Genomic DNA, 14,522 nt, shown 5'->3' with positions numbered 1-14,522 from the left:
ATAACATTTTCATCACTATGCCAGTGAAGGTATTAAATGAAGGTCATACTCTATTATAGAAAGGACTACTAGAAACAAGTCTATCAATAACCACAGGATGCACTATAATCTACCAGTAAGGATTTTTATGCAAATAACTGTCAAGTGCGAGGGGGGGAAAGGAAGCACAAGAGAAACCATAAAACATTAGTGATCTTAAAGGATAAACTAACCTTGTTTATATACTTCTATATTTAGACACTAAAAAAGTTAATCTAAAAATGACAGGTCTATGAATTGTGTTTAAAGAATAAATCTAAAAATGATGTATTAATAATTAGGGGGAAAATCCCTGGTATCGAAAGTAATAGAATTATTTTTTCCTTAAAAGCTGCAAATTAGCTGGGCACGGTGGCTCATTCCTGTAATCCCAGCACTTTCGAAGACTGAGGTGGGGAAGATCACTTGAGGCCAGGAGTTCAAGACAAGCTTGGCCAACATGACGAAACCCATCTCTACTAAAAATACAAAAATAAGCCGGGTATGGTGGCGCACGCCTGTAGTCCCAGCCACTTGGGAGGCTGAGGGAGGAGAATCACTTGAGCCCGCGAGTCAGAGGTTGCAGTGAGTCAAGATCATGCCACTGTACTCCAGCCTGGGCAACAGAGCAAGACTCTGTCTCAAAAAAAAAAAAAAAAAAAAAAAAAGGGGGGCTACTAATTGAAAAGTTCAGTACCAGTTAAGCAATTGTTCAGTTACAGGATTAGTTTAGAAACACACAAGATTTTTATACTTGTACTTAATAAGCTGCAAATATCTGACTCTGTATTTCCCTACTCTTTTCTCTGCCCTTCTATAAAATACAAATATTTTTGAAATTTTCTTATTAAATACAAATAGGTCACACATTAAATAATGGTTAATTTAAGGTAAGAAACTAATGTCCACCATTAATGAACTTCACATAACTTCCCACAATATACTTCACATTAAAGATATTTTCTTCAGTAATTTGTTAAGATTAAAAGTCTAGTTACAGGCCATGCGTGGTGGCTCATGTCTGTAATCCCAGGAATTCCAGACCAGCCTCAGCAACATACTGAAACCTGGTCTCTACAAAAATAAAAATTAAAAAATCAGCTGGGCATGGTGGATCATGCCTATAGGCCCAACAACTTGAAAGGCTGAGGTGGGAGGATCACTTGAGCTCAGGAGGTCGAAGCTGCAGTGAGCCCTGACGACAGACTGTACTCCAGCCTGGGCAACAGAGGCACACCCTGTCTTCTAAATAAACAAACAAATAAATAAGTAAAATCTAGTTACAATTTGTTTGGTAATATAGGAAATATGAAAAATGCTAAAAGTTATTTTACCTAGACCATTTGCTTTCCTTAGACTCTGTTTGGCAAACAGCAGCAGAAAACTGGTTGCCTTGGTTATTTACGGAGTAATAGGCCATGGCCAAGCACGGTGGCTCATGCCTGTAATCCCAGCACTTTGGGAGGCTGAGGAAGGCAGATCACCTGAGGTCAGGAGTTCAAGACCAGCCTGGCCAACATGGCAAAACCCCATCTCTACTAACACTACAAGTATCAGCTGGACATGGTGGCACATGCCTGTAATCCCAGCTACTCGGGAGGCTGAGGGAGGAGAATCACTTGAGCCCTGGAGGCGGAGGCTGTGATGAGCAGAGATTGTGCCACTGTACTCCAGCCTGTGCAACAGAGTGAGACTCTGTATCAAAACAAAAAACAAAAACAAAGTAATAGGCCACATTCCATCCATCACTGTTTTATTGTTTTTTAGAGTACTTATCAATTATCACATACTACATAATTTACTAACTTATTATGGTTAATACTGGTCTCTCTCCACTAGAAATTTAAGTTCTGAGAAGATAGCTTTTATCTGGTTTACAGTTATATCTTCAACCCTGATCTCAGTTGCTGGCACATAGTAAGTACCAAATAGATATCATTAAATGAACAGACTAGAATCTATCATTGCTAAATATTCAAAAAGGCTATAAATTTTAAAGCAAAATTCTGCATAAATGAGCAATGACCAAAAAAGGTTGTTTTTCTCTAAGTACCTGGAAGCCAGTTGTCAGTGATCTATAACTAACTTATTAGTTTCTAGACTCCACCCTTACCCCTGTTTCATGTTCAAGAAACAATTCTTCCCTTTTACTAATATCAGCATCACATGGTCATTCTACTCAAAGATGTCACTGTCACCAACGGGAAACAGGTTGCTATGCGAGATGAAATTACAGATAATACCCAGGTAGAACAATATTAATCCAGGTAAATACTTATGTGAATTTGAAATGTATCTTCCAGAAATTTTAAAGAGGCTAGAATCAGTCTAAAAGAATCTGTAGTTAATAGAATGAGGGGAAGATATTATTTATGAGCAGGTAGCCTTCCTGTGCTGCTTCTTAACTAAGGACATGTCTCTTCTTCTGCTTCTTTGGCTTGTCAGAAAATAAAATATTTAAAACAATCCAGGGTTCCACCTCATCTTTTTATCAAAGTGCAGAAGTCTCAGGAAAAGCAGTTATACTGCATAAGGGAAAAGCCAGTGAACTTCAAGCAAAGGAAACCACAATAAATTAACCAACTGACCACATTTCTCACACAAGTTTTAAAGCAGTTTAATCCTCTTTCCAAAGTAAGTACATAATATTGTACTGTTTTTCTTTCTTTTGAAGAGCATTTAATTGGAGAAAAATCCTGAAGCTGTTAGTACTTTTAATGAAATCTTTTTTGAATTTTTAATTTTTATGAGTACACATGTGTATACATTTATCAGGTACATGAAATATTTTGATATGGCATACAATGCATAACAATCAGTAAATGCGGTATCCATCACCTCAATCATTTATCCTTTGTGTTACAAAAATGCAATTATACTCCTTTAGATATTTTTAAATATACAAAAATTATTGTTCACTGTAGTCACCCTGTTGTGCTATAAAATACTAAATCTTATTCATTCTACCTAACTATATTTTTGTGCCCATTAATCATCTGCACTACCTCCTTTCCCCTGCCACACTACCCTTCCCAGCATCTAGTAACCATCCTTCTTCTCTATCTCCATGATATCAATTGTTTTAATTCTTAGCTCCCACAAATAAGTGAGAATGTGTAAAGTTTGTCTTTCTGTGCCTAGCTTATTTCATTCAACATGACTTCCAGTTTCATGTTGTTGCAAACGACAGAATCTCATTCTTCTTATGGCCAAAGAATACTCCATTGTGTATTGTCACTTTTTTTTTATCCATTTGTCTATTGACAGACACTTAGGTTGCCTCCAAATCTTGGCCATTGTGAATAGTGTTGCAATAAACATGGGAGTGCAGATTATCTCTTCGATAAACTGATTTCCTTTCTTCTGGGTACATGACTAGCAGTGGGATTGCTAGATCATATGGTAGCTCTATTTTCCGTTTTTTGAGGAACTTCCAAACTCTTCTCCATAGTGGTTTTACCAATTTACATTCCCACTAACACTGTGTGAGGGTTCCCTTTTCTCCACATCCTTGCCAGCATTTGTTATTACCTGTCTTTTGGATATAAGCCATTTTAACTGGGGTTAGATGATATCTTGTTGTAGTTTTGATCTGCATTTCTCTGATGATCAGTGATGCTGAGCACCTTTTCATATAACTGTTTCATATGTCTTCCTTTCATATATCTTCCTTTGAGAAATGTCTATTCAGATCTTAATAGACATTCATATGTCTTCCTTTCAGAAATGTCTATTCAGATCTTTTGCCCAGCTTTTAATCAGATTATTAGATTTTTTTCACTACACAGTTGTTTGAGCTCCTTATATATTCTGTGGGTTGTCTCTTCACTTACGCTGATTGTTTCCTTTGCTGTGTAGAAGTTTTTAAAGTTAATGTGATCCTATTTGCCATTTCTGCTTTGGTTGTCTGTGTTTATGGGGTATTACTCACGAAGTCTTGGCCCAGTCTAATGTCCTAGAGTTTTTCCCATGTTTTCACGTAGTAATTTCATAGTTTGAAGTCTTACATTTAAGTCTTTAATTGATTTTGATTTTATTTTATTTTTTTAAGGCGAGAAAGAGGAGTCTAGTTTCTTTCTTCTGCATACGGTTATCCAGTTTCTTCAGCACCATTTACTGAAGAGACTGTCTTTTCTCCAGTGTATGTTCTTGGCACCTTTTTCAGAAATGAGTCCCCTGTAGATAAACAGATTTGTCTCTGGATTCTCTATTCTGTTCCATTGGTTTGTGTGTCTGGTTTTATGCCAGTACCATGCTATTTTGGTTACTATTTCAAGTCAGATAATGTAATTCTTCCAGTTTTTTTTTAAATTAATTAATTAATTTATTTATTTATTTATTTAGCTCTGGATAGCTTTGGCTATTCTAGGTCTTTTTTGCCTCCATGTAAATTTTAGAATTGTTTCGTCTATTTCTGTAAAGAATGTTATTGATATTTTGACAAGGACTGCATTGAATCTATAGACTGCTTTAGGTGTATAAACATTTTAACAATATTGATTCTTCCAATCCATGAACATGGAATATCTTTCCTTTTTTTCTGTGTCCTCTTCAGTTTTTTTTTTCATCAATGATTTATAGTTTTCATTGTAGAGATCTTTCACTTCTTTGGTTAATTTCTTGATATTTTATCTGTAGCTACTGTAAATGAGATTACTTTCTTGATTTTTCAGATCGTTCATTGTTGGCATATAGAAATGCTACTGATTTTTGTATGTTGATTTTGTATCCTGCAGATTTACTCAATTTGTTTATCAGTTCTAATAGTTTTTTGGTGAAGTGTTTAGATTTTTCCAAATATAAGATCACATCATCTGCAAAGAAGGATAATTTGACTTCCTCCTTTCCAATGTGGATGCCCTAGACTTCTTTCTCTTATCTGGTTGCTCTAGCTAGAACTTCCAGTACTATGTTGAATAACAGTGGTAAAAGTGGGCATCCTTGTCATCTTCTAGATATTGGAGGAAAGGCTTTCAGTTTTTCCCCATTCAGAATGATATTAGCTGTGACTTTGTTGTATATAGCTTTTATTGTGTTAAGGTATGTTCCTTCTATACCCAGTTTTTAAATGGTTTTTATCATAAAGGGATGCTGAATTTTATCAGATGCTTTTTCAGCATCAATTAAAATCATCACATGGTTTTTGTACATTCTATTGATAAAATGTATCACGTTGATTAGTGTGTGTGTCTTGAACCATCCTTGCATCCCTGAGATAAATCCTACTTGGTCATGATGAAGGATCTTTTAAACATGTTGTTAAAATTGGTTTGCTAAAATTTTATAGAGGATTTCTGCATCAATGTTCATCAGGGAAGTTGGCCTATGGTTTTCTTTTTTGCTGTGTCTTTGCCTGGTTTTGGTATCACAGTAATACTAGTCTCATAGAATAAGGTTTGGAAGTATTCCCTTCTCCTCAATTTTTTGGAATAGTTTGAGTAGAAATTGAATTAGTTCTTCTTTAAAAGCTTGATATTAATAGAAATCAGCAGTCAAGCCACTGGGTCCTGGGCTTTCTTTTGCTGGGAGACTTTTTATTATGGCTTTGATTTTGTTACTTGCTATTGGTCTGTTCAGGTTTTGGATTTCTTCATTGCTCAATCTTGGTAGGTTGTAAATCTCTGGGAATTCATCCATTTCTTCCAGGTTTTCCAATTTATTGGCATATAGTTGGTTATAGTAGTCACTAATGGTCCTCTGAATACCTGCAGTATCGGTTGTAATATCTTATTTTTAATCTCTGTTTTTATTTATTTGGGTCTTTATTTTTTTCTTACTCGGGCTAAAGGTTTGTCAATTTTGTTTATCATTTCAAAAAACCAACTTTTTGCTTTGTTGATCTTTTGTATTGTTTTCTTAATTTCAATTTATTTCTGCTCTGACCTTTATTAGTTTCTTTTCTTCTCCTAATCTTGGGTTTGGTTAGCTCTTGCCTTTCTAGTTAAGATGCATCATTAGGTTGTTTATGTGAAGTTTTTCTTCTTTTTTGATGTAGGCACCTATAGCTACAAACTTCCCTCTTAATACGATTTTCACTATATCCCATAGACTTTGGTATGCTGTGTTTTCACTATTGTTTGTTTCGATAATTTTTTTTTTTTTTTTTTTTTTTTTTTTTTTTTGAGATGGAGTCTTGCTGTGTTTCACAGGGTGGAGCACAATGGCGCATCTCAGCTCACTGCAACCTCCACCTTGCTGGTTCAAGGGATTCTCCTGCTTCAGCCTCCCAAGTAGCTGGGATTACAGGCACCTGCCACTGCACCCAGCTAATTTTTGTATTTTTTAGTAGAGATGGGGTTTCGCCATGCTGGCCAAGCTGGTCTCAAACTCTTGACCTCACCCTGAAATGTGGGTGAGATAGAGGTATGAAATGAGAGTAAATAAGAAATTGTAACATTACAAATATTAAAATATTAACAGATGATCACCTAATAACATCCTGTAGGAAAAATACTATTATCAGAGAGAGTAAATTAACTTCGCTCAAGGCTTTTAAGTTTCAAATCCCGTATTCTTTCTACTGAACCACATTAGTCTCTTAGAGAAATTGGGATAGCAAATGAAGAGTCACTGAAAACATTTTATAATAAAGAAGAAATAGGATAGTAGCTAAAACATAAAGTCAAGAAAAAAATTTTTTTTTTTTTTTTTTTTTGCTAAAATTATAGGTACAATGGAAAAAGGATGAATAGAAATAGAATAGTAGCAAAAAGGAACTGGAACTTAAGAAGTACAGAATAAGCCATAAGGGTGATATGACAGACAAGCACATGAGAGATGAGTAGCAGTATGGTACCATGTAATGAAGTCCAGGTTGTCTGCAAACAATACACAGACGTAGTGGATGAGGCCTATGTAGCTCTACATCTTCCTCAGGAAGTTCTCTTTTGTCTTAAAGCATCAGGTAGAGCAGAACCCTAGCATGACAAGAAAATTTTGTCTAAAGTGGTTCTGAGAGCAGTGGTGAAGTATGTGACTGTAGGGGAAAGATTTTCTAGCATAACTGAGGGTATCAATGCACTGGCAAAATGCAGAATTGAGAGACACTAGTTCTAGTACAGGATAAACAAACCATTGTAGTGAGTATGGAGAAGTGTATTAGAACCATAACACTAAGATTAACTGATCTCTTCCTCAGAGATGATAAAAGAATCTACTACCTCAAATGTACCTTCCAGACTTCATCAGGTACCCTGCCCTGTGGTTTTATTACTTCAAAGAAACAACAGTCTGGAAGTGGGTACCAAAAATATGAGCTCAAACCACCATTTTCTGGCTTAACCCCCATTTATATCCACTTGCTTTGTTGTGAACATAACTTTTAAAATCCTTTTTATAGTTCTTAGTGTGTTTTAAAAGCCATGTCCTCATACTTCATAGCAGTATTCTTAAGTTTTCAGCCTCAACTCTATGCTAAATCCAGAGTCCTTCCACACACCGTTTACACCAAGCTTTGGACCATCTTTAAAACTGAGTATTTTATCTTGCATCCTACCTCAGCACAGAGGCTTCAGATGCTTTCTATAGTATCTACCATACATACCTTTTATAAACTTTTAAAAATCTGTCTTCTTATATTTCTCAAGCCTCTCTAGCTGGATATGATTACTTATAAATCTAGCTTTATATACTCACATGCAAGAACTTAAAGTTTTACTTATTATATTTCATTTTCTTAAACATCCCATAACTCCTGCCTTTTAAAATGTTTGTGAACCCTGATTCTGTCAGCTCATTCTCCTTTCAAGCATATTCTTCTACAAAAAGGAAAAGTCTCTTCCATCTTTTCTACACTCAGTTTCCTAACCATTTGACATAGTATTTATATCTCTGTCAAATGGATGATTGTTACCCATTTGTTGCATGTATTGCATTATAAACAGCTTAAAGAATTAAAGCATTACATGGTACTTATATTTACCTCTCTGCCCTCAAATAACATCCCATATTAAAGTCACTTTTCCTATGTTACACCTGCACAATGTGGAATACAAGCTCTTTTTCCTCTCTTCTCCTCAATCTACATTTACAGAAGACCTAATTCACATTGCAGGTAGTCGAATCGCTAGTGTATAATTTAAATAACAGAACTAATTTCCTAAGAATATTAAAGTTAGATATTCTAACTGAATGCTTCTCTTTTTCAAGCCACAAAATTTATTTATCACAGTACTTTAGTATTCTAAAAAAATCAGGCACGTCTAACAAAAATCTTAGTACAGGCATGCCCTATTGAGATTGTGGCGTATTTTCTGAATCATGATATAAAAACATTCACTCCTAAGACAAGGCATCTTAAAAAGGAGCTAAGGTAGGCTGGGTGTGTTGGTTCATACCCTTAATCCCAGCACTTTGGGTGGCCAAGGCAGGGGGATCACCTGAGGTCAGGAGTTCGAGACCAGCCTGACCAACATGGTGAAACCGTGTCTCTACTAAAAATACAAAATTAGCCAGGTGTGGTGGCACACGCCTGTAATCCCAGCTACTTGGGAGGCTGAGGCAGGAGAATTGCTTGAACCTGGGAGGCAGAAGCTGCAGTGAGCCAAGATTGTGCCACTGCACTCCAGCCTGGGCAACAAGAGTGAAACTCTGTCTTAAAAAAAAAAAAAGGAGCTAAGGTCAAAACAATACTATTTTGCTTTAATTCTTTAAGCTGTTTAAATGTCTCTGATCTAGCCAATAAAAATATTGTTCCTATAATCAGGAATAGATTGTTAACCATAGAATGCCTCTGAAAACCAATTTAATTTTCTTTGAAATGCTGTTACTAAAATTAACTGCAACTTTATTTATATGACTGTCTGTGGTTTTCATGTATGCCTAAAAAGCACAAGAGAAAGAAAAATATCCCAGAACTAGAAAAGTAGTCATTATGTTCAGTTTAGCTTACTTTCATATTTCTATTTTTAAAATACATCCAAATTAAAGTTCACCATTTTTCAATAGAAAAACAGAAGGCAATTTCTTTATGTAAAAATGGAAAAAGAAATTCGGCATCTTCTAAATTAAATTTGGAATTTGATTAATTAGTGAATGAATGCCTAAAATCCTTTTCCACCAGTTGTAAGGCTGAACATATCTATTTTTCATTTAGAATTTTAATACATTTAGAACTCCCTGGGAAGGTGAAGTGGCAATAGAAAATAATTTGAATATAATATTATATTCTGAACCCATGTGTGTTCTCAGATAAAATAAATAATAAAGCTCGTCCCTATTCAATAACACAGCCTTCTCTTAACATTTCTCAACCTTAGTTCTTCCAAATCATGGAATTCTGTTTTCAGATTCTGCATTTATACTAAAATACTAACCATTTACACTAAAATGCTAACCATAGCTAAAAGTGTCACTCCCAGAAATCTCTCAGATCTTGGCTGACACTAAGAGTCAGAAGATCAGGGTTTGAATCCTAGCTCTGCTGTATCCTAGCTGTTAGATCTCAGTAAAGTTATCTAAACTTCCTAAGCCTCTGTTTACTTATTTGTGAATTAATATACTACTACCATTATGTACGTGAGTTCATCATAATTTATTAACCCTATACAACTGTCAGATATTAACATGAATGTTATATGCTAACGTTGTTCCACCATTGTGGAAGGGGTAAGAATTTTTCCCATAAATCATCAGAAAAGGGTCATGACTACACCAGAAACAACAAACCACTTAAGGACTAAGCCAGATCACCTTCAATTAGACTAAAATTATAGTATATGTATCTTTGGTCTTGAAGCCACAGGGTTACTCAAGATCACATAAGGCATCACAATTATTCAAGTTATTGCTGTTCATATACAGACTATTCACACTCTCTAAACATATGCAAAAATACGGCAATAAAGACTAGACAAAAAATTAATAGTGATTTATTCTGTTTTAAAAATGTACTTTGATAGAAAAAGTTTGAGTAAGGTAGACAGTCTAGTTAGTAATATTGTACTAGTGTTAATTTCCTGTTCTTGATAATTGTATATTTTTGTGAGATATTAAAAATAGGAAAAGTTGAGAGACAGAAAAAAAATGTACTTTGATAGATACAAGATAAATTTATGGCCGGGCGCAGTGGCTCAAGCCTGTAATCCCAGCACTTTAGGAGGCCAAGACGGGCGGATCACGAGGTCAGGAGATCAAGTCCATCCTGGCTAACACGGTGAAACTCCATCTCTACTAAAAAATACAAAAAAACTAGCCGGGCGAGGTGGCGGGCGCCTGTAGTCCCAGCTACTCGGGAGGCTGAGGCAGGAGAATGGCATAAACCCGAGAGGCGGAGCTTGCAGTGAGCTGAGATCCGGCCACTGCACTGCAGCCTGGGCGACAGAGCGAGACTCCGTCTCAAAAAAAAAAAAAAAAGATAAATTTATTTTGTATTTGACAACATTATAGACATTAAAGAATTGAAATTGTGATCCATTATGGAAAAAGGAAAAAGAAAATTTCTGACATAATCCAACAGATTACTCTTTAAATATTAATCTAGCCCAATGAATCTTGAAATGCTATGTTAAGAATATGCCAAGATGTCATCTAGGAAAATCTTAGGGAGGAAAAGTTCTGTCTACCTCTTAAGCACCTCCATTTCACTATTCTAGCAGCACAAGACTCCACTTATTGGAGAGACATTTATAGCACTTGAACATGGCAGTGTCTGTCACACAAAGAGAAAATATCCATTTACTAAGTAGTAAAACCAGTATGTTTCTCTCCCTTGCTACTGGAGAAACAAGAGAGGCATCATAGGTAACTATTCTCTTGGCTTTCAAAACAACATTATCCTTTCTCTGTCCTAGCTAAATAGCTATGCCAATCCATGATTTCTCTCTCCCTCTATGATGTCTGCTGTTCTTGAAACTTATGAAGGTGAATCACTGCTCATACTGTTAAATTGGTATAGTTTATATCTCTCCACACTTTGATGTGAATGGAGGTAGGAACCCACAAAAAGTTCTAACAGATCCCCAGCACCAAAAATTTCCCCTCAATACACTAAAAGGGACATTGAAACAGGGTTTAAAAGCTTTTATAGAACAAATGCCTGGTTATTCACACTGTAAGGCCAAGTACTGGTATTTGCAGGCATATGGGGAAAAAGAGAAAGGAATACAAAGGGCTCTCCAAAAAGCCATTTCCTTGGATCCTCACATTCCTTCCCCATTTTTAATGCCAAAATTCAAGATTTATCCCCTCTGTAGGGCTACAGAACCCTCAGCTTTCTCTACATGGCTGAGTTGTAACAATCAAAACTAAGGACTTAGCAACATATCTTTAATTTTCAGTGAAGCAAAATTGGACAGTTATTAGCTAGGATGAGAAAATTTCAAATTTTCAATACAAAATATCTAATAGATATTTCCGATCCATGCCAACAAGAGAATGAACAATTGTTCCTGTGGGTAAGGTGCTGAGAGATGCTGAACAAACAGCAACAATATTAATTAAACAACCAGACAACTCATTTATGGAAGACATTGTTCTAAGCATTTTATGTGTATTTTTTCCACTTTATCTTTACAACAACCTATGAGACTGATATAACAATTATTCTCATTTTATGGATAAGTGTTCTGCTGGCTCAAAGTAGTTGAGTAACTTCTCAGAAGTCATACCATGCAGCTGAGATTTTAACCTAGGCACTCTGCTCCACAGCCTGCACTCTTAAGTATCATATTACACCAAATGGCCTCTCAACAGGACTGCCTTGAAGACACTGCTTCTATGTGTGTATGTGTGTGCGTATCCATAAACACAATATAAATAAGTACACACACACACCCCCCAGTAAATTCGGAGAACCAAACTTCATAGACATATATTGCAAAGTACTTTAGTAATCACCTTTCTAGTCCCTCATTTTACTACCATGGATCCACCACCAGACAGAATATCTTGGACAGCATAAATTATGTTCAATTAATAAATTCCTTTAAAATGGCTAACCACAACAACAACAACAAAAGGAGTTGAACTGCACTATTATAAAATAACCTTCAGACCTTGTAGCTAAAAACAAAAGAAATCTAATTTGTGATTTTAAGATCAAATTCAAACCATGACTGGTTAACATTAAACAAACTTCTGGTATTTTATTTATCTGTGTTTTTTTGTTTCATTTTTACTAAGACAATAACCTGGACATTTTCAGGAAAAAAATATATATATGTGTATCCCTAAAGTTACTGGGCTAAGACTTTTACTAAAGAATCAATGGAATTTTTCTCCTTCTGAGTATATGAAAATCATCAATTTCATCTTTAATATTACAAATTTAAATGAGAAAAAGAAGAGCAAAATAGGCATTCTAGAATTAATATATTCAAAGATGACTGTACTTGAGGGACTAGGAGGGAAGATAATTATTTCTAGTACTGTAATACTTACAATTAAATTATCAAATTACTTAACAGCAAATGTAACATAAATGTAAAAATCAATGTGACAAAAAAGAAAAATAACATTATAAACATGCAAAAATACAACAACCACTTACCAACTCAATTCCCTGTGGAAAAGGTGTATCATCCCAGTCCTTCTGTGGAAATCTCTGGATTATTTTCCCTAGACCTTCTCCTGACCCTGTTAATAAAACCAAAGTGAATCAGTTATGGGATACTAAAAAATACAATTACTCATTCTACTCTTACTTATTTCTAAATGAGTATTTGGTAAACTGATTAAACATTTTCAAGTTTTAAAAAACATGTAAGTATGCATCATCTAGAAATTACACAGTTGGACCTCCATATCCATGGGTTTTGCATCTGCAGGAGACACCCAACCATGAAATGAAAATATTTGGGATGAAAAAAAATAAAATTAACAATGCAACAATTTAAAAACGCAAATCTTAAAAATACAGTATAACAAATATTTCCACACCATATTCATTGTATTAGGTATTATAAGTAATCAAGAAATTATTTAGAGTATATAGGAAAATATGCATAGGTTATATGCAAATACCACACCATTTTATATAAGGGTTCTGGAACAAATCCCCCACAAATACCCAGGGATAACTGTACTGAAATAAAAGGCAATCTCTAGTCTACGAACCTTTTTTTTTTTTTTTTTTTTTTTTTTGAGGCAGAGTCTTGCTCTGTTGCCTAGGCTGGAGTGCAGTCGTATGATCTTGGCTCACTGAAACCTCCGCCTCCCGAGTTCAAGAGATTCTCCTGGCTTAGCCTCCCAAGTAGCTAGGATTACAGGCACCCACCACCATGCCCAGCTAATTTTTGTATTTTTAGTAGAGACGGGGTTTCACTATGTTGGCCAGACTGGTCTTGAACTCCTGACCTCAAGTGGTCCACCTGCCCTGGCCTCCAAAAGTGCTGGGATTACAGGTGTGAGCCACCGCACCCGGCCACTGTTCTATAAGATTGACTGATACATATGAAAAGCTAAAAAACACTAGCCAGAGGCACTGAAATCTAGAGTCTCTACCACATTATGGGAGTAACCGCCCTTTGTGCCCCAATAAGGAAATTAATCCCAAATTGAAATTTAAGAAGAACTTTTCTATGGAGATGAAATAATTTTAAGTAACAAATGAAATGGCACCACTAGCACTAAGTTTCAGTTATGGGCTATAAGTACTGCTACTGGTTAAAGTTTTTGAGGCTGGCCTGGGAACCTTACCATTGTTTAGGCAGGATTTCCCAACATCAGCACTACTGACATTTGGGGATGGATACTTCTTTGCGGGGATGGGGATTGTCCTGTGCATTGTAGGATGTTTAGCAGTATTCATAGTCTCAATTCCTAGATTCCAGTAGCACCCCCTACCACCAGCAAGTTGTTACAATGAAAAATGTGCCCAGATGTTACCAAATGTTCCCTGGGTTGAAAACCACAGATGTCTATCACTATTGTTATAAAATTATCCTGTGACAACGAAGAAGGAATCAACTTATCATTGAACTTTGGGGATGTAATTTGTGAGCAAATTGGGAATGGAAGGTACATGTTAAATCTAAACTAATTCTTGCTATAGTTTTTTAAGATCTTCATGTTGCTTGTATATTCTACATGTTGTCCTAGTTCATATGAAATGAAGGCAACAATATTCTGATTATTTGTTTTGTATATCTAACTTGAGGAAGTCTGCACAACGAATTCATTTTGTTAATATACTTTAAAATTCATCCACTATGATTTCTCAACCTCATCTCTATGAATGCAGCTTCTCCCTTGCCCCTCACCTAAACTGCAACCAATTTACGGCCAAATTTCTATGTTTAAAATGTAAATGGAAAGTGACATTCACTTTACTGACCAACTCAGAACTGTATTCTGAAACGAGGTCTAACCAAAATCTATTTGAAAAAGACAAAATAAAAATATTCTCAATCAAAATTAATAATTGCTACAGTACAGTAACTTATCTGTCTCTTGTTATAGGGGAATGAAGGATTTTGTTAAGACTAAACCAACTTTTTATCATAGGCACTCATTCTTCAAAATCTACCTCAAGCATCATCACTTACGACATCCCAAGCAGAGTTAAT

At 35.5% G+C, this 14,522-nt stretch overlaps 1 protein-coding gene across 9 annotated transcripts in view; it reads right to left on the bottom strand.

Moving 5' to 3' along the window:
• Window positions 1-14,522, bottom strand: part of SBF2 (SET binding factor 2) — a 519,142-nt gene that overhangs the window by 412,423 nt on the left and 92,197 nt on the right. For all 9 annotated transcript variants that reach the window (XR_012423398.1, XM_045370372.2, XM_045370373.2 and 6 more), the window contains exon 2: window positions 12,506-12,591. Coding sequence is in view for 7 of the 9 variants with exons in the window: in XM_045370372.2 (XP_045226307.1) it covers window positions 12,506-12,591 (86 nt within the window). In the remaining 2 variants the exon portion in view is untranslated. The remainder of the gene's footprint in view (window positions 1-12,505; window positions 12,592-14,522) is intronic.

Source organism: Macaca fascicularis, chromosome 14, assembly GCF_037993035.2.
Source record: "Macaca fascicularis isolate 582-1 chromosome 14, T2T-MFA8v1.1".
Lineage (NCBI taxonomy): Eukaryota > Metazoa > Chordata > Mammalia > Primates > Cercopithecidae > Macaca > Macaca fascicularis.
This window is presented reverse-complemented; position numbering and strand designations above follow the sequence as displayed.